This window comes from Eschrichtius robustus, chromosome 3 (genome assembly GCF_028021215.1).
Source record: "Eschrichtius robustus isolate mEscRob2 chromosome 3, mEscRob2.pri, whole genome shotgun sequence".
In the NCBI taxonomy this organism is placed as follows: domain Eukaryota; kingdom Metazoa; phylum Chordata; class Mammalia; order Artiodactyla; family Eschrichtiidae; genus Eschrichtius; species Eschrichtius robustus.
This window is the reverse complement of record NC_090826.1, coordinates 174,708,084-174,735,121: the sequence shown is the minus strand read 5'-3', so window position 1 is coordinate 174,735,121 and position 27,038 is coordinate 174,708,084. Positions and strand designations below refer to the sequence as shown.

At 37.5% G+C, this 27,038-nt stretch overlaps 1 protein-coding gene across 1 annotated transcript in view; it reads right to left on the bottom strand.

Annotated features, from left to right (window-relative positions):
* Positions 1-27,038, bottom strand: part of USH2A (usherin) — a 795,295-nt gene that overhangs the window by 304,677 nt on the left and 463,580 nt on the right. Inside the window, exon 37 of the mRNA XM_068538548.1 lies at positions 8,436-8,615. Coding sequence (XP_068394649.1) covers positions 8,436-8,615 — 180 coding nt within the window. The remainder of the gene's footprint in view (positions 1-8,435; positions 8,616-27,038) is intronic.

Here is a 27,038-nt window from a genome sequence, read left to right as displayed (position 1 = left end):
AGAAAGCACAGGTTCAATTAAATGGCCCTGGTATGTGTTTCCAAAAGCACACTATTTCTTTTATAAGAATTTAGAGACTTTTTATTCATTGAATTTGCCTACCTCATCACTTTGAATGGGTTGATTTTTCCAGGGGAAAAAGAGCAGCACATTTGGAAGACACACACAGAGGTAGAACATTCTGTACAGCTACTCTAAAGATTCATATGAACTGGTTGTAATGTAAATCGTGTAGCTTTTAATATGCTGAAGGTAAAGACAAACTGTGTGTTTATGCTGTAGAATGCTCTTGTAACGAATGCTATTCCCCACAATCCTATATCTTCACTGTTGCTTTTACATCATAAAAGGCAGCTAAACTCATCTTTCCTTCTGCCCTCTGTATAAGGTAAGATACCATCTTGGCCTTTTGTTTATTTCAATTTCTAACCTACAGCTTATTTTTTTAAAATTTAGAACCTTTTGCATTCTTTCCATTTTTAAGTTATCTCCTGGCCACTTGCACCTTGAAGTTTCAACTTACATCTTGCAAATAATTCAAAGTGGATTCAGAGCAGATGAAAAATGGAAAACATGTGCTGATGGTATCTATATTTGCACACTGCAAGCAAATTTTACATTTTGGGGGATTATTAATTTCATTAAAAAAAAAAACAACAAAAAATAGCATCTTGACGTTGTACTGAACAGATTTGAAAAGGCATGGCAATATTTTATACTTCTCATTGCTACAGCTACAGAAAAAGTGTAAGACAAAATGAAGCTTGAATTTGCAACTCTTGTTTACTTATTTATTTTTTGGCCTACCCCTGCTTTTTGAGCTTCTAATTGCTCCTAATTCTCTTGGGCATCCTGTCATAAAAATGATATCATTTTCCCTATGGTTGGTCCATAGCGCTACCTACCGTCCACTCCTCTGAGGTCTTAGGGTTTTCAGGTGGGATGAGAAAAAAGGAAAGAAAATTCAGTTCTTTCCTTTAGAAACTGAAGGAGAAAAATAAGTTCACTGAGCAAGTCATACCACAAGTCTGAGACTCAGTTCCTAATCAATTGAAGGACTATAGTCAATGATTTATTCTTCCTTTCTTTTCTTTTGTTTAAAGGCAAAGCTATTGTAACATTTAACCTAAGAGATTTGATAGCACTGTCCCACCCCTCCTAAGAGTGTAGGCTGCTCCCAGGGCACTCATCATTCTGCTTCCTTTAAAGCATTTCCTTTCATTCTGGTGCATAGTTGGTACTCTCTTGACCTAACTACTCTTAACTGACTTGCTGGATTAATGAAAAAATTTCCATTTACTCTGTAACATACCAAGAAGGATAGTCAACTGTTTTAGTCCAAAGGCTAAGTTTTGCGGTCACCAGTAGACTTAGTTGTATTTTCCCCAAATGACAACTACCTACAATCACGAGAAATAATAGAGTGGCTGTATTAAATTGCTAAGTTTTGGAGATGGTTTGAGTACACAGTAATACATAACTGAAAGAGAATTCCAGTCTTTTAAAATCTAAAAGAAAATTAATCCAGCAGTTCGATCTCTGAAAAATCAGTGGTTGACATTATTCTTTTAGCAATATTATTGGGCAAAAATTATATGTTACATTTTAAAAAGCAAATATTTCACTTAGTTGTTCAAAAGTGCATTTACTGAACAATTACTATGCTTTCCTATTTGGTGAAAAATGAAATAAACTTTCTTTTTCATTTTTGAAAATGAAATAAATTCCAAGATTTAACTGTTTAAAAAAGATGTATGTGAGGAAAATTTGGAAAAGGTGAAAAAACATTACCAAAAAAAATCAAATTCCAATTCTTCTCTCTTGGCTTAGCATTAACAAAATTATAAAAGCATTTATTTATGAATAAAAATATACATATAATGGAAATGAAAAAATAATCAGAAAAATTGTATTTAATAAGTGGCTCAGTATGAATACAGAAGAGAAATCTATCAGGAAAAAATGTGCTGCTTTTCTGCCCGTTGAAATCCCAAGATAAGCAATGAGAGTTTGATGTAAAAATCACTTGAAAATTATGATCCGGAGGTCACAGAGGTAGATATTTAAGCTATTTCAAATGGAAAATCACTTCTCATCCTTCTTGCTTCATCATCCAATACGAATCACAACCACCCCTGAGAAGGGCTATTGGGCTGGCCATATTTTTGTCACCTATGTCACTCTGGGGGCTTAAAGTAGGAAGGGATAGAGATGTAGCCAGACAAAATTATCCTGGTCTCCCCAGCATGTGCCAAAAACTGTGATTTTCACTTGCCCTCTCTCCAGGGCATTTTCCAGCCTTTGGAGATAAAAGGGTTCTGCACACTCAATTCCAAAGTGTTTGTGGTGGGGGGGGGGGTGGTTTCCCCCATGCCACTAAGCCAAGCTCTGGACACTACCTGAGTGTCCTACAATTCAGCTCAATTCTGACACTATCAACCGGAAGACAGCATCAGATTCCACAGGGTAAGGGCTCAGTCCCCCAAGACTGCTCCTTTCCAGTCCCCCTTCCCTGCCACCTCTAATGCCATTCACAAGCCTAGATTGTCACCTGTGCTTCTGACTAAATGGAAGGTTCCAATGTCTTGGTCAAACTGGAGGTTCCAATGATCCCCCTCCAACTCAGGATGGCAAGTCAAGGTTGTTACCTATACTTTGGCTATAAATCAGGTTCCCACAATCCCCTTTTTGGGTTCTGTTAATTTGCTAGAGTGGCTCAGAGAACTCAGGAGATCCTTTTACTCACTAGATTTCTGATTTATTACAAAGGATACAACTCAGGAATAGCAGGATGGATGAGATACGCAGGGCGAAGAATGTGGGGAGCGGCGCGGAGCTTCCATGCCCTGCTGAACTCCCCACTCTCCCCAGTATCCGTGTATTCACCAATCTGGAAGCTCTCGGAACCCCATCCTTTTGGGTTTTTATGGAGGCTTCATTACAGCGGCGTGACTGATTAACTCATTGGCCATTTGGGACTGAACTCAATCTCAGGTCCCTCTCCCCTCCCAAGAGGTCAGGAGTAGGTGGGATTGAAAGTTCCAATCTTCTAACCACATGGTGGGATCCTCTGGCAACAAGCCTCTGTCCTTGGGCGCTTTCCAGAATGCACCTCATCAACATAACAAAAGAGACTTTTATGGCTCTCTGTGTTTAGGAAATTCCAAGGGATTTAGGAGCTCTGTGCCAGAAACAGGTACCAAGCCCGCTTATATATTTCTTACTTGAGATCACAATATTGCAAGAGGCCAGAAAAGAGTCTTAGTAGGAACAAAGAAAATAGCAAGCACCAAATATTTATCAAGACAGGCACTGTGCTGAGCGTCCTACATAAACTGTGTTGTTTAATCCTCTATCAGGAGGTAATCATCATCACGCCTGTTCAACCGAGGAACAAAATGAAGCTCAGATCGGTCTGTGGATTCTCTCCCAGTCCCTCAGCCAGTGAGTGAAAGAAGGGGAATCAAATCCAAGTTTGCAGGATTCCAAAGTCTATGCTTTTACAATGTGTCTAAGTGTTCATTCCAAATGGATTTCACTCCTTTTCTTTCATGGATGTTTTAGGTTGGGGGGGAGGTCAAGACAAGGAGAGAGAAACGAAAATAAGCTCTAAGAAACCACTCACAACCATTTTGCTTTTTTTAGTGTTTGCTTTCCTAATATCACATCGTTGGAAAAGGAATACATTCCTCAAGCCTACTATTTTTATGAAGTTTGTAGATTATACTAATTCTCACTAATTTTAAGGTATAAATGACAAATTGTTTACTGTCATAGAAAACTGGATTAAGTTCACAAACTAAGGTGGCTCCGAGTTCCTTTCACTGTTACAATAAAGCAGTTCAGAAAAAGATAAATAGAATAAAAATATTTCTTTTGGAAAAATATAAAACTTTCATAAAAAATCTGTTTCTAGCTCGTCAGTATGGAATTTGTCACTAATCACTTTAAACTATGCCCTTTTATGCTTCTTCTGTCTCTTTTAGCTTTCTGAGTAGTTCTTTGATGTAACAAAGACAGTTTCAGACAAGATTTCAGTTCATCTGGAAAAAAAGGTTTAAGTCTGGAGGCAAAATGCAGTGTATTTAAAATTTATATACTCTACAATGCCTTTGTTCTGAACTTGAAGATCCTGCAAAACTTCTAAGCTTCTTTGGCTTCTTCCTCTAAGCTCATTTGTTCTTCCTTGGCTTATTATCATGCAACTGTGACTTTAACTAGTGGTTCCATCGTTTAACTACATGCAGAGTCATGGCTGACCCTTTCTGATCAATTGCCAATCCATACAGGTTTGACTGATAAAAGAGCCAATTAGATTTAAGCAAATTAAGGGACATCACCAATGTCAACCACTTATTAAACTGAATGCTGAATTCCATGCATACAAAACACTAATGCACTGAGCCCCATTAAGAGTTGAAATCCTAACCCCATTAGTAACTCCAGACCTTGAAGGGGTAAAGGTCATAAGAAAGTTTCATATTTATGGATTAACATTTGGAGTCTGTTTTATTTTTTTAATTCTTTTCCTGGAACTTTTGAACTTGCAGTATAATGCTATTCAAGAGCTTGGATTAAATATATTCTTCATTTCTAAGAGTATCTTAGTGGTAAATATGAGCATTATGCTATTACAAACAACCTAAAAATATAGTAATTGTAGAAATACAAAAGCCTGAGTACACACAAGTGGGTAAGGATATGCTACATAATTGAAGAAGAAAACAAAACAAAAGACCAAACTCCTCCAGTGGACCAAATAATATTTCAAATGAATTTTTAAAATAAAAAATGTGAGCTATAGGGATTTGCCACTGTCCTTCTATGTGCTGAGCTATTGGTCTCATGATCTCACTTGTCTTAATTTCCATCTTCAGAATAACTTGTGTTTATCATATTGTTTAATCATATTTTCCTTTTCTTTGGTCAAAGTTAAGACTTTTATTTTTTTAATACGATTAATTTGATTAAACAACATTAACGAAACAAGGAAGATCTGATAGAACTAACGAGGGTTTGAAATTAGATATTGTTGGACTTCTTTTCCCCAGCCTTATTGAGGTATAATTGGCAGACACAAAACTGCACGTTAAACATCATTTTTCTCATCAGAAGAAAACAGAGAGAGCTAGTATCAAATAAGATGTTTCATAACCATTAACTAAGAGTTGATGTACCAGGGTAAAATTCTGTGTGCTATGTCCCCTTACCTCTCCCAAATTCCAGTGTTAACCAACGTCTGTTATCCTATGTTTACTTAAGTAAACTAACTACAATAGGAAAGGAATCAGAGTGATGAGTTAGTACAATTTGAGAATATTTCTTACTTCTAATACTCCTGCCCTTCTTATAGTCTGGGCTCACAATTACATCTGCATGGCCACAACATTTCTGCACTGGACAATTTTATACAGAGGAGGTCACCTTTTCCACAGCTGGCTATAATATAGGGTTGCTCAGGTAGAAGATGAGGTCTGAGCAGGCCTGAACAATGATAAGCTTACAACTTAAAACTGGTAATTAAGCTATCTTGACTGATTTATTTATTTACTCATTCACTCACTATTTATTCATTATGCACCTACCATGTGTCAGGTTTGGTCTAGGCATTGAAGGTAAAAATGTGAATAAGAAACAGTCCCTGCTGTTTAGGCTCTTATAACCAGTGATTGTGACAGTCAGATGAGACAGGCAATTTCAATATAATGTGATTGAACTTGGGGATACAGAAGGGCCCTATCTCAGCCTTGGTTGGTAAAAGGTGACTTCCCGATGGATTGACTTCCAAGTTGAAACCTAAAACATGAGTAGGACTTGGCCAGATGAAGGGGATAAAGGAGGTTTTTCTGAGCCACATTTGAGAGCAAACACTTGTTAAAGAAAAACAATTAGCATTTCTGTCTTGCCCAGACTTTCTATTCTTATGTTTTTAAACTACACTGGAAAGAAAACATAGCTAAGGGTGTTATTACAGATCTTGCATAATTCAGCATTGAAAGATAGTAGGAATTCAACATCACCATAAAAGAGATCTAATACTGAAATCAAGGAAACGCAATAATGATAACAATCCAAATATAATGGAAAAGTAAATAGCATATAGAACTTTCTCTGCCCATAATAAGTTGGTTCGCTTCTGTACGTCGGTTCATTTATTATTCATTTCGGTATGAAACACAGTTCACTGGATAAAGGCATGGAAGATTTCTTTAATAACTCTCAGTACTAATTTAATTCTACTTAAACACACATATTCTAGTGAATGCCACATGCTTTTCAGCATGATTTTATGTGTAAATCAGGATAATATGTTTTCAGATCATTAAGTAAAAGGAAGCATGAACTAAAACCTATTTAATCAATGAGGTATCACCTTTAAACTGCCACAAGGTCATAAAAAAGATAATTTCAAAGCTATAAGTTTCCTAATTGTAATCAACAACAATCTAATGATGAAACGAAGTATGTCCTAATGGCTGTAATAAACTTGAGGAAATCACTGTCTGTCTTTGAAGACATTTTGCTTCCTCTTTTGGTGAAGGGCCATCTCCCAAATTCTGGATTTCTGAGTACATGAAGTGAATGATTGCATGATGCCCAGAGAGTGCTGGCTTCCGGAGCATTATGATAATGACATGGATAAGCAACCACAGAGTAGAGATGAAGATAAGACTCAGCAGTTGACTTCAGTCCAACTGTACCACCGTAAAACAATATTCAGTTTCCTCCTGTTTGCATAATATTAACCCTTCTACTAACCCACTGACAGATATATTCGCACAGTGTATATTGAGTTAGCGATGGCAGCTTGCTGTGTTTAACTGAATCGTAGATACACACACACATATATTATAAATTATTAGGCCATACATTCCTAAACATACGGACAATGAATTAAATTCACCCCTTTTATGAATGCAATGTAAATTGCTGTAAATTACAAGCTATCTAAATCAGTGTTTAGCCAGAAAATGAGTATGTAACTCAAATATGCCACGTATTCTGTTAAGATGTCACTATACCACGGAAAAGTCTCCATTAAATCACTAATCACTCTTTAATACCTAAATATAAACAAGGGGTATTATATATTAAGGTATAGTGTCATCCCAATTTTTTATGCCTTCAAGCATATTGGGTTACAGTGAAAAATGAAGATAGGAATACCCAAAGTTTCTTTTGTTTTGTTTTGGTTTTCTGGTCTCAGTTCTTAAACAGGCACCCACCTAAATTCAATTCCCTTCTTTATTATTTGTTCATACAATACGCAACTGAGTTGATCTGCCACAAAAGTCTCTTTCAAGCATTCTCTTCTTAAACAATGTGGCTTCTGCCATTTAGAGTTTCAAGTGTTTGGTAAATATCCATTCATTAATTCTTATAATGTCATAAAAGTTAGATAATAGTGAGTGGTTTTTATGACACAGCAGGTAATGAATTCTTCCTTGGAAGAGGGGTTCCATAAGAATTGTAGATTCGCCCCTATTTTCCTCTGGTGATGAGACTTTTGTTGCTCTTATACTCTTTACAACTGGAGAGGGATTTTATCCAGCCCTGCAGAATGCTCTTAATGTGGTAAGGACATTATCCTTTAGTACAGAACGCACTGGTTCCTGAAGCTGGACTACAAGCCAACACTGGGTGTCCTAGGGTCCTTTTCCTTTGGTAATTTCAAAAAACATACATTTCTAAACACCAAATCGAGAATCATGTTATTATTTTGAGGCATGCTTTCTGTTCAAGGGCTGTACATATCAATCTAAGGGAGATTTTTCTTCTTAATAATTAGTTCCCATAAATAGTTAAAACAAGGGTGGAGTTGATTGCAGATCACAATAATTCTGAATAAGTCAATCTTTTTTCATAGAAATAGTTAAAAATAGTCAGATTGCGTCGCATTTCACATGTGAAAATGACACTATTGAACTCTAATCATTAGGACGTGGAATTTAAAGATGTTTTTCCAGTGGTGTGAATAGAGTTTCCCTATTCTATTACCCTCACTCTGCTTTTTTTTTTTTTTTCTGTCAAATGAGAGGTTTAGATATACATCTAAATTAGTTCTCCAAAAAACCAGGAATGAGAACCACTTGTATGAGAAAATTAAACCACAAATGGAAAACATAAATTTTGAATCTAAATGAAGTCTCAGACAAAAAAGCATTTCCCAATCTTCTTAACACGCATAAAGCAAGAGATACATGTGTGTGTACATACACATGCATGTAGACACAGTGGGAGATGAAAGTGGTCTCAATGACACAATATCAATAAAAGGGTCTCAATAGAACAAACAAGAACAAAAACAATCAGAAATACAACTGAGACTCTAAGTTCTAAAAAAATTAATTCTAACAATAAACAAGGTGTTCTGTGGAGATTTAGTTCTAGGGCATTTATATACATTTAGACACCAACGTTGTTCGTAGACTTACCCCCTGGCGGCATTGAAATCATTACGGGATCACTTATCAAGCTGCCTTGGTTATTTGAAACATTCACTTGTACTGTATAGTTAGTAAAAGGAACCAAACCATCGATGAGCACGGAAAGGTTGGTCTCTTCACCACTGTACATGACTTGTGTGCCATTCAGAAGAGTGTAGTTGTCGTCTGCTGATTAAAAAAAGAAAAATATTTAAATCGGTGCATACTCAAGGATTCTTTCCTGCTATTATTTGAATATTTTCTTGGGTTTCTAAATATACAGTACTAAACAGAACTATATATCAAGGCCCCAAGATACATTACATGTGCTGTTATCAACATGCATACTTTTATTATTTTGTGAACAAAGTGTTCCCTGAGTTAATATTATGTTCTCTAATCTATTTAGCACAGGGATTGAAATAACTGGACTGATAGTCTAAGACAGTATGAAACCTAATCACAAGTATCATGCCTATAAGTAAAAATACTGGGCAGATATATAAATTGATCACTTAATGGATTATTTACAATTGTTTGAGATTTTTTTAAAATCCTTGAATTTTCTTTGATGTGCGGACTGGAAGGAAGTCACACTCTTTTCCCCCAAATGGAATGGTTCTGGATATAAACAGTGCACGCAGATGCATGTGTCATATGTTTCATTTATTATCAATTGGTGTATTTTCTGCTCATTTCGCTTGAAAGGTGAGCTGACTGCTTTCTATCTAATGCCTCTTTAAATCAGATTTGGTCAAAATATCCTGAAAAGCCACTAGGAATGGGAAGTAATATGTTTCCACTTTGATTAGAAGATCTATTTTTTTAGCTCTATGGGTAAATGCAGAGGTTGCTTAGCTCTATATAAGAATCACCATAAACGTGGCATCACCACGTCCTACCACTACCATCCTTCCAAAACTTCAGCAAACCCATTCTCAAATCTTAGCGTGTCTAGGATATAGGAAAATACTGCTGTCTGATAACAATATTTTATCTCCCTCTTCTAGGCAACTGGGTTACATTCAAGGTTAAGGAGAGTTAGAAATTAGGCTTAAAATAAAAATAGGGCTACAACCGAAAACTGTATTGTAACATTTATTTCACTTTCTATGATAGATGCTTTCCTGAAAAGTTTCCATGAGGCAAATTTTTCAAAATATTGCTTAATTTGGTAAAATTTAGTTATACTTACTCTTAAAACACAGAAAAAATAATTAAGAATAGCAATATTTACTTCAAGTAGCCTTCTTCCTTTGCCAAAACACTTTTTACTATGTACCTTTAATTTTTCCCACATAAATTCTACAAAATATAAGCAAACAAAAAACACACATGATGCTGGACTTCAAGGGGAAAGCATATTTGCAAGATCCCTGGATACTGATATAATCTTTATTGTTTAAATGTTTTAAAAGGTAAAATATGGTCACATATGAAAAGTGATCTTGCACTGTGCAGTAGACAAAATTTAATAGTTGCAGTATTTACAAAAATAGTATATTTTTACATAGTTGTATAATGCAAAGGAAAGTACATAAATTTGGTGATCAAAGAGTTTCTGCATTTGAACCTGTCCTTATTCTTCAGTAGCGTGCTCTTTGTAAGTTACTTAATATTTCTGAACCTCAGGTTTTTCTTCTGTGAACTAGGAATGAGAGTACTCCTTCAATTGCCATGTTATTACCAAGGTTAAGTGGGATTTCTTTACAGCAGATGTTCATCAACAGCAGCTAAGAATATTACTGTTTCTTGTAATCCATACAGCAGATACATTCCAGACAAATATTTAGAACTAGCAAGTGATTAAGAATTATTCACTCTGTATTTTACTTTCTCAACTACCTACCTACTATATTCTCCCCCACCTCCATCCAACAATATATTATTAATCAAAATTCTAAGGTTTTTCAATTAATAAAACAACACTAATCTCATTCACTACCACTGGGCAATTGTTCCATCAGGTTGTATTTCAAACTCTAAAATTAATAAAGATCAAATGATGAAAAGAGGAGCTCATATCTAGTTATGAGCATGGGTAAGGTAACTTTAAAAATAAATCAAATTTTTAAAAAGATACTTATAATAACTTTGGGTTGGAGAACTTAGCTGAGAATTTTATTGCTGCAAAATATACAAGTAGTTTAAGTGTTTTTCATGAACAGAAGAAATCCCTAGTTAGTGCAAGAATTTATTACTCTGAACTTGAAATTGGCAAAGGACTGGTTTGTTCCAAAGAAAATAAATGGTACTTATAGGTTAAAACATGGGACTAATAATTTCTATTCATGTTTAGTAAAACAAGATAAAGACATATTCACAGCTTAAGAATGGTTTTAAGTTCCCAAAATTTGAATAGACAACACAAATATATATGTGAAGAAGTTATGAAACCTACAAAGTAGCTGTTGATAATTTCCTAATGCATTGAAAAGGCATTTCCAAATTATGCTACACTAGCTTTCATAGATTCTTTACAACAGGTCAACTTGATTATTGAGCTCCAGCTGCACGCAGGGAGTAGACTTTGCTAGATGCTGATAACAGCATGCACCAAACAAGTAAGACATAGTTCTTACACTCAAGAAACTTGGTTAAGATTAATATGAATCCCTTCTAACCACGGTCTAAGACAAATTTCATTATCCACATCTGAAGATCTTCTCAAGTTCCCATAATGCCTAGCTCCTTAAAAACATTTTCAGTTATAGCTGAAACAATTGCTGCTATTGTCACATGCCCAGCTGTAAAATTTCAAAAAGGTCAGTTTATCCCAGGAGACCCAGGCAGATGCTCTATTGCTTCTGAAGTAGTATAACTGTACACATCTTACAAAAGATGGTAAACTGCAAAACAACAATGAAAATTATAAAAAATAAGCCAGGAGAATACAGTTTTACACATTTTAAGGCTGGTGCAATTGTAAGCTCAATGAGTTAACATCTATAGTGATAACACTGGTGAGGTTTTTTTCCCTTGTATTTTGTTTGTCTTTGAAGCAAATTTCAGGCTGTAAAACGAACACTATTGCCAGCTTTGAAAATGGCATGGCAGGGGGAAATGTATTAAGTACCACTTTATTCTAAGTTTCCCAGATAACATTAATACATGGTAATTATACAATTAGTTGTAACATTAAGTCCTAGTTATAGAACAACGATTACTCAGTAATTATAAGAAGTATATAATTACTCAATAATTATGAGAAGTATGCAATTACATAACCGTTTCGTTCAGCTGAAAAAAGAACGTGTGCATCTCCAGGAAGCATGCAGCTGAGCGAGTCAAATGTTCTCTCAGCCCCACTAACATACAACTCACTTCACAGACCTGGAGCAAATGACAGGATTTCAACCCTTGCTGAAGCTCAAAAATCTCCAGATTCAAACCAAAACAGGATCCAGAGGTTTCAGCTCTTCTCCACTTCATTCTCCCTGCCTTCTCTTTCTTCCTTTGAACTTTACCAATTTGGGCTCCTAAATACTGGGGGGAAAAATCTTAAAAATGCAGGTCCTCTGATCCTCCCTTTTGAGAGGGTTGGGCTTTACCACTTTTCTCTGCATAAACTTTGTTTTCAGTGGGCTGGAAAAGGCAGCCCTGTTGGTTCAGCCTCAAGAATCAAGCTAGAAAATGCTCAAGGGATAAGCATTTCCTATCACAAGTGACCACTCCTGTTTGGTCGGCCTCAGCACTGACCCTATCTGTGAGTATAAGTGGATGGTGCAGGCCCGGTTAAGATTCTGTGTTCTGGAACCACAGCTCCCCATCTTCCCGCCTCCAGGCACTGTGAGTTTGGAGTCCCCCTCGTCCACCTTCTTTGGCTGTGGTCTGCGCCATCGGGCTTTAAGTGGGGATTGCACTAAACTCTTTACACAGTGGGACTGTCTGTACCCGTGTTCCAGGGCTCACCCACGTCAAAATCGCCTGGGGGATACTTCATAAACATTCACACACCTGAGTTCCACTCCAGAACTACTGAAGGATTACATCAGAGGGTATTAGGAATCACATGGAGATTCTTCTGAAGTATGCAGAACTGCTGATTTTAGGGTTATTTAATCCATGTTCAAGGTGGTCTTAAAGTAATGATCAAAATTCATTGTCTTTGCTTGCAAAAATAATGAGGTTGCATTTGGCATTCTTATTAATGATGCATTTAGATTCTAGCTTTGGGCTGTAAAATGTTTACTCTATTAGTGAAACAATGCATCTTTAGAAAGTGTAAACCTAACTTTTAAACCAGACTGTCTTAACAGACTACAAAATCTAGTAGTTGTTCTATAAGAAAACTTAAAACATGCATAAAAATACTTTTTAAAATGAATAAAAAAAGAAAAGAAAAGGAAAAGCTATATCACGCAAACAGCAACCCTAAGAGAATTGGTTATACTAATATCAGATAAAATAGACTGTTAGACAAAAACCATTACTAGAGATAAAGAGAGACATTTAAAAATGATAACAGGTTATTCCATCGGGAATATATAATAATTATGGACATATATGCACCTATATATTTCTGATTTTGATCATAATACATTTTTTTTGCTCATTCTAGATTCTATAATAAATGAAACCATGAAGTATGTAAAAAATGAATAAACATTATTGCACACCTGAGAACAATAACTTAAGAATTTCTGAATTAAGTGTCTCTCTCCCTTTCTTTCTCTCTCCACTGAGGATTCAGTGGAAAGGAAGGATTCTTTGTACACTGACCAGTATCGTGCAATCACAAGGAAGAAACATATTTCATATAGATCACACAAAATTTTAAAATAAAATCTTAGATGCTATTTCAGAATATTCCACATTCTAAAGGATTTCCAAAAAGATTAATTCTTTCAGTCCTACTTTTCTATTTTATTTTGAAGAAAAAAATGTGTTAAATGAAGAAACAATCAAAATAAATCTCATATGCCCAACAGATTTCACATGTAAGGAAGTTTTCCTTCAGCTTCAAATACAAAGACCTACTAAAATGTTAACAACATGAATGCCCATTTCTAAGGCTAAAATCTTACTTTTAATGTTCTTATTTGCTGAATAGTAGGATATTTTCTATATAATTAGTTTTTAAGCCAAAACCAGTATAAACAGACATTTTCACATGTATGATTCACAGATGCGTAAGTGATGGCTATTCCGGGAATATCATCCCGTGGGGTTCTCTAGATTGAAATAACATAAATGGGTATCCTTTCCCATTCTTGTTATAATCATTGTCACAAGAATTTTAATGCACCATATATTCCATATTTTTTTTTTCCTCTGTGCTGTACTGCTCTGACCTTTTCAATATTCTATAATTTGACTGGCTGGCCATTTCAGTTCTCTCCTTTTTACAGCCTTATTAACTTGTGGGAAAGAGGTGAAATGAACAACCAATCAGAATACATAATACTGCAAAGGTCAGCGTAGTCTTGTAACTATCATCAGACACAGAAGACTGTATGCCAGGCATTAACATCCTGATATCTTATTCATGTGACAAAGATTGTAACAAGAACAGAAAATGGCACAACATGAATCCATTCTCATGACAAAGATCATAATAAAGAATGACAGCGAACAAACCAAACTGATTCTTGTTATCGTGTGAGGTTTTACATGTCAGACCTGGTCCTGTTTAAGTTAGCCTTTTTCTGAATCCAATTACACCTTATGGTAGAAAAGGTGTTGACTAATTTTCCCACTTCTGGCTGGAAAAAGAAAATGCTATATTTTTTCCTGTATTGGGGTCTCAATTTTAGTGTTGTTCGGCCTCACCTCATCGTTACAGAATTCTGCCATTCCTGAAATCAAAAGACATCGAATGGCAGATCACAGATTAGGGTCATGTGGCCAAAATGCCCTTTAATGGGAGCTAAGAATTCTAGGTCATCTAGACAACACATATTAATATTTAAGTCACTTTTTTTTCTTCTTTCTAAGGAGATTATTTCAAATTATTCTACCCATGATGCAAATGCATCCTCCAAACTTCATTATTCTAAGAGATCTTACTTTGGTAGAAATCTGAAAGTATTTGTTTAAGTTACTGTATAGGTAAAAGGACCTATTCCTGTCTTTAAGTTTTTGCCAATGTAGAAAACCCTTGTAGATCTCTATCTACATAGCTGTCTTCTCCACAGAACATTTTGAAAGAGAAAAAAAAAAAAAAAAAAAAAAAGCCTGTGAAGCACTTAGGCTTCTGAGAAGGACAGTGTTCTATTAATGCATTATACTTTTACCATTATCGTAATTACTCTAATATGATGTTTAATTAGTTGTCATCTAGTAAAAGCCGTACTTCTTTGATTCCTTTTTAAATTTGTCATTCTACTGTTAGGACAATTGTAGTTCAAGGAATAAATACATAGAGTATTTCATCAATTCACCAAAAGGTGCATCAGAAACATTTGCCCTGAGTCTGTGCTCATACAAGAGCAATAACAGTTCTATAGATATTAAGGATCTTTTTGTCTTGTTTTGATTTTTTTAAATGTATGGGCAAGGGTATACTAAAGTTGCATGACTACGCTTCTAAACATTTTAAATACCATTTTTTAAAGTCCTTTGGGGCATGGTTTCTTTTCATCAAGTTTGCTCTAGGTACCACAGTCAGATTTCCTAAATGCTCTTATTTTATTATAATATATTAATAATATATTATCAGAAAATAATTACATATAAACAGTGAATTCAGAGATTGATTATGTGTGTGGTAAATTAGGGAAGTATGGTCCATTTTTATCAACTATGTTGTGCTCTGAAAAGTCAGATTTTTTTTTCTCCTTTAACCTTTTTTTCCCCCATTTGGACAAACTGTCAAAATGAACAAACAATTGCCATTATCTCAATCAGCCAAGAGCCGTTTGGGAAAATATGCTCCCACAGAAAGCGGTCTCTAGATTCCAAACTAAACATTGGACAGACATGAGCTTGACTAATCAATGAACAGAAGATGCTGTAGGAGAGCCTTACTAAACACACTGACCATGCTGAGCCTTGAGTACCACTGGTATCAGATGGAGAACTTAACAAGCATCAATCACAGAACAGAGTCAGTCACCAATTCTTAATGAAATGTTTATAATCTTAGTTTCAACGCTTAGATACATGCTTGAGACAGAGCCGCCATTAAAGGAGAACATGGGGGGCTTTCCTGGTGGCGCAGTGGTTGAGAGTCTGCCTGCCAATGCAGGGGACACGGGTTCGAGCCCTGGTCTGGGAAGATCCCACATGCCGCGGAGCAACTAGGCCCGTGAGCCACAGCTACTGAGCCTGCGCGTCTGGAGCTTGTGCTCCGCCACAAGAGAGGCCGCGATAGAGAGAGGCCCGTGCACCGCGATGAAGAGTGGCCCCCGCTTGCCGCAACTAGAGAAAGCCCTCGCACAGAAAACGAAGACCCAACACAGCCAAAAATAAATAAATAAATAAATAAATAAATAAATAATTAATTAATTAAAAAAAAAGAACCTTCAGCTGGGCTCAGTAATCTGCATTCTAACAACCTCCCCCAGATGACTTTAGGAAAAAAAAAAAAAAAAGGAGAACATGGATTTGCAGAGCACAGTATTTGGGTGAGAATTACGTCATGTTTTGCTGGTGGTTCTATCAGCTTTATTCACTGCAGTCATAGAGTCACGTGTTCCTGGGCTAGTTATCTATTGCTGTGTCATCATCTTAGCACACACTGAGCAGCTCAAAACAACATGCATTTCTTATCTCATAGTCTCTGTGGGTCAGGAGTCTGGGCAGATCTTAGCTGGGTTCTCTTGCTCAGGGTCTCAAAAGGGCTGCAATCAAGGTGTTGCCTTGGACTATAGCCCTATCTCAAGGTTCTACTGGAGAAGGATCTCCTCCAGCTCAGGTAGTTGTTGCAGCATTCAGTTCCTTGCAGGCTGTTGGAACTGAGGGCCTCATTTTCTTGCTGGCTATTGCCTGGAGGCTGCCCTCATTCCTTCCCACATGGGCCTCCCCAACATGGCTGCTTGCTTTATCAAAGCCCACAAGGGAGAGAGTCTCCTGGCAAGGTGGTTTACAATCTTAGGTATCACTGTCAGAACTAACAGCCCATCCCCTTTTGCCATAGCCTATTGGTTAAATACAAGTCACAGGTTTTGACCACATGCAAGGGGAGGGGATTATACAAAGGCGTAAGTACCAGGAAGAGGGGATAATCAGATGCCATCTTAGAGTCTGTGTGTTACAGGTTCTAAGCTATGGATATGAATCACCTTGCTGGAAAGAGATTTAGGAATAAATTGTGAACTTTCAAAGGTTTATATTTTTGAACTTATGGTTACCAAAGGGGAAAGATGGGGGGAGGGACAAATTAGGAGGTTGGGATTAACATATACACACTACTATATATAAAATAGATAATCAACAAGGACCTACTGTACAGCACAGGGAACTCTACTCAATATTCCATAATAACCTATATGGGAAAAGAAGCTGAAAAAGAATAGATATACGTGTATGTATAAATGAATCACTTTGCTGTACACCTGAAACTAACACAATATTGTAAATCAACCATACTCAAATATAAAATAAACATTTGAAAGAAAAAACCCAAAACAAACAAAAAACCCAAAACTAAATGAAAAACCAAAACAAAAAACCCCAAACAAACAAACAAAAAGTTTATGTTTTTGGAGAAGAATAGATCAATTAGTATAACAGAATTGCCTTTCCAAAATACCTAACAACATGGAAAAATTGGAACAAAAATAGTAGCATTAACAAGACCAGCTGAAAATCTTGGGATTTTCATATAAAGGGAAAGGAACAAATATAACATATAAAGGGAAAGGAACAAATAAATGGCATTGACTTTGAAATCTCACAAAAAGTTCCTAATTTTGCTCCTGGAGAAAGAAATATACACCAAGGAATCTTCTCTAATTTGAAATGAAGTGAACCTGAGTAGAGTTTGTACAGACAGGAAGAGGAGTCAGGGCTGGCCACACTGCTAAGCTTGTGCTGAGTTGGGGGAAGAAGCTGAGGTCCCCGGGAGTGGAAGATGCATGTGCATAAATGGAGGGGGTGCTGCTTCAAAGGACAGTTAATGGGATCTCAGAAGAGACAGAGAAACTAGATGCCCTAGAATCCTGTTCAATGCATCCATCCATATCCTCTATTTCACTCCCATTCCTCCCACCTTTACTCCAAGGCTACGGACAAGTGCATTAACAGCAACACCCAGTTCTCAAAGTTTAGGTTGAAGGAAGACTAACTAGCACCGGATAGAAAAGACATAGACCATAGTCAGAACAAATGAAAAGTCTGGACCGAGCTGCCCATACTAGGCATAAGCCAGATGAATTTGAAGGAAGAAATATGAAATATGCGTACATATAGCCAAAAGGAAAGAAAGGATCCCAAGATAAAAAGACAACCACACAGCTCCAGGGGAAAAAAAAAAGATACGTATTCCCTATAAGATGAAAAAGGATACTGCAGAGGCAGAGAAACAAATTGGAAATTAGAAAAAAAAAATCATGGAGGATTTAATAGACAAGTGAGAAAAAGCAAGGAACAGAATAGCAACAACTAAAATCTAAATCGATAGCATGATGGAAAGCCTCAAGATACTCATCATCAATGCATAAGAAAAAAGATCAAGAAATTACAACAGAGAGAAGATGATAGAGATGTGGAGAGAAAATGATCAGAAATATAATTTAATTAATTATTATTATTATTATTTTGGTAAATGAAAGGATAGCTAAAGCTCACATGGGCACTTGACCACAGGATTGCCAGTTGGATGCTTCCACCTTGGGACCAAGAAGCAGGATGAGGCAAAACAATGTATGGCTTAGGGTCAGTTAGGGTTTCTTCTCGCTGTTTCGAGAATTGTTGAGAACGCAGAAGCAGAGCTGCAATTGTCCAGGGCTGCTAAGTGGTGGTGCTGCTGCCAGTGGGGGTGTCCTCCTGTATGTAACCTGAGGCACAAGCTTGTCTGGGCCAAGCTATTTGTAGTTTCTGTACAAGTATGACCCTGCCACTTTCTTGTCCACTTTTTGAACTGCTCAGTTCTCTTACGATAATTCATTTTTGCCTTAATTAACCAGAGCTGTTTCTGTTGCTTGCTACCAAGAAACCACTCATGAATTGAGAAAGGTCTGAAATGATGTTTGTCATTTGTTAACATTAGTTACTTATAGGTAGTGGGATTTTCATGAATGCCATTACTCTATATTACATGAATTTTTAAGTTAGCATGCATAATTTTTGTGAAATCCAGAGAATCATGAGAGGGTTGAAAGATCCAAGGAAACTACATGAATTGTATTTAAACTTATAAATAAATCCGGATCCACAATCTACAGGCTACAGGCCAAATCTGGCCAGAAACCTGTTCTTGTAAATAAAGTTTTATTAGAACACAGACAATTACACATCTAGGCATTGTCATGTTACAACTGCACAATTCAGTGGTTATGGTAAGACCATGTTGCCTGTAAAGTTTAAAGTGTTTACTATGTGGTCCTTTACTGAAAAAGTTTGCTATCCTCTGAATTAAACAATTGAAGTGACAACCTTTTAAAAATGGTCTGCCTTCCTGAATAAAGAGATTTACAATTTTTACATTGATTTTCTTGAGTAAACTCTTTAAAGAGTGGAACAGGGTATATTGGAAACAATACTGTATTGATGGAGCCCTATCTTACATTGCTGCACTGTACTGCTGTTGATGCTTTGAAGGTCTTTCACTATCCAGTGCTTATAAATGCAAATTACTGAAAAGGGGAAAAAAAGCAGGAAGAAAATATGTTACAGAAAGTCCCTAATTCCACATGCCCAGGAAGTTTGCAAATGGAAATCCAAGTACATCATAGTGATGATAGCTGCTGTTCTAAAGGTTTGATAAGAGTAACTGAAGAGGCTTCAAGATGGTGGAGGAGTAAGACATGGAGATCACCTTCCTCCCCACAAATACATCAGAAATACATCTACATGTGGAACAACTCCTACAGAACACCTACTGAATGCTGGCAGAAGACCTCAGACTTCCCAAAAGGCAAGAAAATCCCCATGTACCTGAGTGGGGCAAAAGAAAAAAGGAAAAACAGAGACAAAAGAATAGGGACGGGGCGTGAACCTCTGGGAGGGAGCTGTGAAGGAGGAAAAGTTTCCACGCACAAGGAAGCCCCTTCACTGGCGGAGATGGGGGTTGGCAGGGGGGGTAGCTTCAGAGCCATGGAGGAGAGCACAGCAACAGGGGTGCAGAGGGCAAAGCGGAGAGATTTCCACACAGAAGATCACTGCCGACCAGTACTCACCAGCCTGAGAGGCTTATCTGCTCACCCACTGGGGTGGGTGGAGGCTGGGAGCTGAGGCTCGGGCTTTGGAGGTTGGATCCCAGGGAGAGGACTGGGGTTGGCTGCGTGAACACAGCCTAAGGGGGCTAGTGCACCACAGCTAGCTGGGAGGGAGTCCAGGAAAAACTCTGGACCTGCCTAAGAGTCAAGAGACCATTGACTCGGGGTGCACAAGGAGAGGGGATTCCTTCCCTGTCTGCCCACAGAAGGCAGAGGACTGCCTAAACGAGCTCCAGAGACAGGCGCGAGCCACAGCTATCAGCTCGGACCCCAGAGATGGGTGTGAAACTAACACTGCTGCTGTAGCCCTCAAGAATCCTGTGTGCAAGCACAGGTCACTATCTACACCTCCCCTCCCAGGAGCCTGTGCAGCCTGCCACTGCCAAGATCCCGTGATCCAGGGACAACTTCCCCAGGAGAACACACGGTGTGCCTCAGGCTGTTGCAATGTCACGTCGGCCTCTGCCGTCGCTGACTCATCCCGCATTCCAATTATAACCACCTTACCCCTCCCTCCCTCCACCTCCGGCATGAGTGAGCCAGAGCCCCCTAATCAGCCACAGCTTTAACCCAATCCTGTCTGGGTGGGAACAGATGCCTGAGGGCGACATACACACAGAGGTGGGGCCAAATCCAAAGCTGAACTCTGGGAGCTGTGCGAACAAAGAAGAGAAAGGGAAATCTCTCCCAGCAGCCTCGGGAGCAGCGGATTAAATCCCCACAAGGAACTTGAGGTACCGTGAATCTGTGGAATACCTGAACAAACAATGAATCAGTCCAAAATTGAGGCGGTGGACTTTGGAAGCAACTGTAGACATGGGGTTTGCTGTCTGAGACTGATTTGTTTCTGATTTTTATGTTTACCTTAGCATAGTTTTTAGCGCTTCTTATCATTGGTGGATTTGTTTATTGGTTTGGTTGCTCTCTTCCTTTTTTATATTACTTTTATAAATTTTAATAATTTTTTAAATTTTTATTTTAATTTTGTAATTTTACTTCTTTTATTTATTTATTTATTTATTTTAAATTATTATATTTTCTTTCTTTTTTTCTCCCTTTTCTTCTGAGCCATGTGGCTGAAAGGGTCTTGGTGCTCCGGCCTGGTGTCAGGCCTGAGCCTCTGAGGTGGGAGAGCTGAATTCAGGACATCAGTCCACCAGAGACCGTCCAGCTCCATGTAATATCAAATGGCGAAAGCTCTCCCAGAGATCTCTGTCTCAACGCTACCCCACGTAATATCAATCGGCAAGAGCTCTCCCAGAGATCTCCATCTCAACGCTACCCCACATAATATCAATCGGCAAGAGCTCTCCCAGAGATCTCCATCTCAATGCTAAGACCCAGCTCCACCCAACGGCCAGCCAGCTCCAGTGCTGGATGTCCCAGGCCAAACAACTAGCAACACAGGAAAACAACCCCACCCATTGGCAGAGAGGCTGCCTAAAATCATATTAACTTCACAGACACCCCAAAACACACAACCAGATGTGGTCCCGCCCATCAGAAAGACAAGATCCAGCTCCGCCTACCAGAACACAGGCACCAGTGTCCTCCACCAGGAAGCCTACACAAGCCACTGAACCAACCTTACCCACTGGGGGCAGACACCAAAAACAATGGGAACTATGAACATGCAGCCTGAGAAAAGGAGACCCCAAACACAGTAAGTAAAGCAAAATGAGAAGACAGAGAAACACACAGCACATGAAGGAGCAAGGTAAAAACCTGCCAGAACAAACAAATGAACAGGAAATAGGCAGTCTACCTGAAAAAGAATTCAGAGTAATGATAGTAAAGATGATCCAAAATCTTGGAAATAGAATGGAGAAAACACAAGAAACGTTTAACAAGGACCTAGAAGAACTAAAGAGCAAACAAACAGTGATGAACAACATAATAAATGAAATTAAAAATTCTCTAGAAGGAATCAATAGCAGAATAATTGAGGCAAAAGAATGGATAAGTGACCTGGAAGATAAAATAGTGGAAATAACTACTGCAGAGCAGAATAAAGAGAAAAGAATGAAAAGAATTGAGGACAGTCTCGGAGACCTCTGGGACAACATTAAATGCACCAACATTCGAATTATAGGGGTCCCAGAAGAAGAAGAGAAAAAGAAAGGGACTGAGAGAATATTCGAAGAGATTATAGCTGAAAATTTCCCTAACATGGGAAAGAAAACAGTCAATTCCAAGAAGCACAGAGAGTCCCATACAGGATAAATCCAAGCAGAAACACACCAAGACACATATTAAACTATCAAAAATTAAATACAAAGAAAAAATATTAAAAGCAGCAATGGAAAAGCAACAAAAAACATACAGGGAATCCCCATAAGGTTAACAGTTGATCTTTCAGCAGAAACTCCGCAAGCCAGAAACGAGTGGCAGGACATATTTAAAGTGATGAAAGGGAAAAACCTACAACCAAGATTACTCTACCCAGCAAAGATCTCATGCAGATTCGATGGAGAAATTAAAACCTTTACAGACAAGCAAAAGTTAAGAGAATTCAGCACCACCAAACCAGCTTTACAACACATGCTAAAGGAACTTCTCTGGGTAGGAGACACAAGAGAAGGAAAAGACCTACTATAACAAACCCAAAACAATTAAGAAAATGGTAATAGGAACATACATATCGATAATTACCTTAGATGTAAATGGATTAAATGCTCTAACCAAAAGACATAGACTAGCTGGATGGATACAAAAACCAGACTTGTATATATGCTGTCTACAAGAGACCCACTTCAGACCTAGGGACACATGCAGACTGAAAGTGAGGGGATGGAAAAAGATATTCCATGCAAATGGAAATCAAAAGAAAGCTGAAGTAGCAATTCTCATATCAGACAAAATAGACTTTAAAATAAAGACTTCTACAAGAGACAAAGAAGGACACGACATGATGATCAAGGGATCAATCCAGGAAGAATATAAAAATTGTAAATATTTATACACCCAACATAGGAGCACCTCAAAATATAAGGCAAAGGCTAACAGCCATAAAAGGGGAAATAAACAGTAACACAATCATAATAGGGGACTTTAACACCACATTTTCACCAATGGGCAAATCATCCAAAATGAAAATAAATAAGGAAACACAAGCTTTAAATGACACATTAAACACGATGGACTTAATTGAAATTTATAGGACATTCCATCCAAAAACAACAGAATACCTTTTCTTCTCAAGTGTTCATGGAACATTCTCCAGGATAGATCATGTCTTGGGTCACAACTCAAGCCTTGGAAAATTTAAGGAAATTGATATCGTAACAAGTATCTTTTCTGACCACAATGCTGTGAGACTAAATATCAATTACAGGAAAAATACTGTAAAAAATACAAACACATGGAGGCTAAACAATATGCTACTAAATAACCCAGAGAGCACTGAAGAAATCAAAGAGGAAATCAAAAAATACCTAGAAACAAATGACAATGAAAACACGATGACCCAAAACCTATGGGATGCAGCAAAAGCAGTTCTAAAAGGGAAGTTTATAGCAATACAATCCTACCTCATGAAACATGAAAAATCTCAAATAAACAACCTAACCTTACACCTAAAGCATTTAGAGAAAGAAGAACTAAAAACCCCAAAGTTTGCAGAAGGAAAGAAATCATAAAGATCAGTTCAGAAATAAATGAAAAAGAAATGAAGGAAAGAATAGCAAAGATCAGTAAAACTAAAAACTGGTTCTTTGAGAAGATAAACAAAATTGATAAACCACTTGCCAGACTCATCAAGAAAAAGAGAGAGAAGACTCAAATCAACAGAATTAGAAATGAAAAAAGAGAAGTAACAACTGACACTGAAGAAATACAAAGAATCCTGAGGGATTACTACAAGCAACTATATGCCAATAAAATGGACAACCTGGAAGAAATGGACAAATTCTGAGAAAAGCACAACCTTCTGAGACTGAACCAGGAAGAAATAGAAAATATAAATAGACCAATCACAAGCACTGAAATTGAAACTGTGATTAAAAATCTTCCAACAAACAAAAGCCCAGGACCAGATGGCTTCACTGGTAAATTCTATCAAACATTTAGAGAAGAGCTAACACCTATCCTCCTCAAACTCTTCCAAAATATAGCAGAGGGAGGAACACTCCCAAACTCATTCTACGAGGCCACCATCATGCTGAGACCAAAACCAGACAAAGATATCACAAAAAAAGAAAACTAGAGGCCAGTATCACTGATGAACATAGATGCAAAAATCCTCAGCAAAATACTAGCAAACAGAATCCAACAGCACATTAAAAGGATCATACACCAAGATGAAGTGGGGTTTATTCAAGAATGCAAGCGTTCTTCAATATATGCAAATCAATCAGTGTGATACACCATGTTAACAAACTGAGGGATAAAAACCATATGATCATCTCAATCGATGCAGAGGAAGCTTTTGACACAATTCAACACCCATTTATGATAGAAACTCTCCACAAAGTAGGCATAGAGGGAACTTACCTCAACATAATAAAGGCCATATATGACAAACCCACAGCCAACATCGTTCTCAGCGGTGAAAAACTGAAACCATTTCCTCTAAAATCAGGAACAAGACAAAGATGCCCACTCTAACCACTATTATTCAACTTAGTTTTGGAAGTGTTAGCCACAGCAATCAGAGACGAAAAAGAAATAAAAGGAATCCAAATCAGAAAAGAAGAAGTAAAGCTGTCACTGTTTGCAGATGACATGATACTCTACATAGAGAATCCTAAAGATGCTACCAGAAAACTACTAGAGCTAATCAATGAATTTGGTAAAGTAGCAGGATACAAAATTAATACACAGAAATCTCTTGCATTCCTATGCACTAACAATGAAAAATCTGACAGAGAAATTAGGGAAACACTCCCATTTACCATTGCAACAAAAAGAATGAAATACATAGGAATAAACCTACCTAAGGAGACAAAAGACCTGTATGCAGAAAACTAAAAGACACTGATGAAAGAAATTAAAGATGGTACAGCAGATGGAGAGATATACCATGTTCTTGGATTGGAAGAATCAACATGGTGAAAATGACTCTACTACGCAAAACAATCTACAGATTCAATGCAATCCTTATCAAACTACCAATGGCATTTTTCACAGAACTAGAACAAAAAATTCCACAATTTGTATGGAAACACAAAAGACCCCAAATAGCCAAAGCGATCTTGAGAAAGAAAAATGGAGCTGGAGGAATCAGGCTCCCTGACTTCAGACTATACTGCAAGGCTACAAGACAGTATGGTACTGGCACAAAAGCAGAAATATAGATCAATGGAACAGGATAGAAAGCCCAGAGATATACCCATGCACATATGGTCACCTTATCTTTGAGAAAGGAGGCAAGAATATACAGTGGAGAAAAGACAGTCTCTTCAATAAGTGGTGCTGAGAAAACTGGACAGCTACATGTAAGAGATGAAATTAGAACACTTCCTAACACCATACATAAAAATAAATTCAAAGTGGATTAAAGACCTAAGTGTAAGGCCAGACACTACAAAACTCTTAGAGGAAAACATAGGAAGAACACTCTTTGACATAAATCACAACAAGATCCTTTTTGACCCACCTCCTAGAGAAATGGAAATAAAAACAAAAATAAACAAATGGGACCTAATGAAACTTAAAAGCTTTTGCACAGCAAAGGAAACCATAAACAAAACGAAAAGACAACCCTCAGAATGGGGGAAAATATTTGCAAATGAAGCAACTGACAAAGGATTAATCTCCAAAATATACAAGCAGCTCATGGAGCTCAATATCAATAACACAAACAACCCAATCCAAAAATGGGCAGAAGATCTAAATAGACATTTCTCCAAAGAAGATATACAGATTGCCAACAAACACATGAAAGAATGCTCAACATCATTAATCATTAGAGAAATGCAAATCAAAATCACAATGCAGTATCACCTCACACCGGTCAGAATGGCCATCATCAAAAACCTACAAACAATAAATGCTGGAGAGGGTGTGGAGAAAAGGGAACCCTCTTGCACTGTTGGTGGGAATGTAATTTGATACAGCCACTATGGAGAACGGTATCGAGGTTCCCTAAAAAACTAAAAATAGAACTACCATACGACCCAGCAATCCCACTACTGGGCATATACCCTGAGAAAACCATAATTGAAAAAGAGTCATGTACCACAATGTTCACTGCAGCACTATTTACAGTAGCCAGGACATGGAAGCAACCTAAATGTCCATTGACAGATGAATGGATAAAGAAGATGTGGCACATATATACAATGGAATATTACTCAGCCATAAAAAGAAACGATATTGAGTTATTTGTAGTGAGGTGGATGGACCTAGAGTCTGTCATACATTGTGAAGTAAGTCAGAAAGAGAAAAACAAATACCTTATACTAACACATATATATGGAATCTAAAAAAAAAAAAAATGGTTCTGAAGAACCTAGGGGTAGGACAGGAATAAAGACGTAGATGTAGAGAATGGACTTGAGGACATGGGGAGGGGGAAGGGTAAGCTGGGATGAAGTGAAAGAGTAGCGTTGACATATATACACTACCAAATGTAAAATGGAAAGCTAGTGGGAAGCAGTTGCATAAGAGGGAGACCAGCTCGGTGCTTTGTGACCACCTAAAGGGGTGGGATAGGGAGAGTGGGAGGGAGACACAAGAGGGAGGGTATATGGGTATATATGTATACATATAGCTGATTCACTTTGTTATACAGCAGAAACTAACACAACATTGTAAAGCAATTATACTCCAATAAAGATGTTTAAAAAAAAATTTAAAAAGAAAAGAAAAAAGTGTAACTGAAGAGTATGGATCGACTTGGAGGGCATTATGCTAAGTGAAATAAGCCAGACAAAGAAAGACAAATATTGTATGACATCACTTATATGTGGAATGTAAAAAATACAACAAACTAGTGAATATAACAAAAAAGAAGCAGACTCAAAGATTTAGAGAACAAGCAAGTAGTTACCAGTGGGGTGAGGAAGGGGCAACATAGGGGTGGAGAAGTGGGAGGTACGAACTATTGGTGTAAGATAGGCTCAAAGATGTATTAGACAATACAGGGAGGGACTTCCCTGGGGGTCCAGTGGTTAAGACTCCGCGCTCCCAATGCTGGGGGCCTGGGTTTGATCCCTGGTCGGGGAACTAGATCCCGCATGCTGCAACTAAGACCTGGCACAGCCAAATAAATAAATATATAAATATTGTAAAACAACAATACGGGGTGTAGAGCCAATATTTCATAATAACTGTAAATAGAAAGTAACCC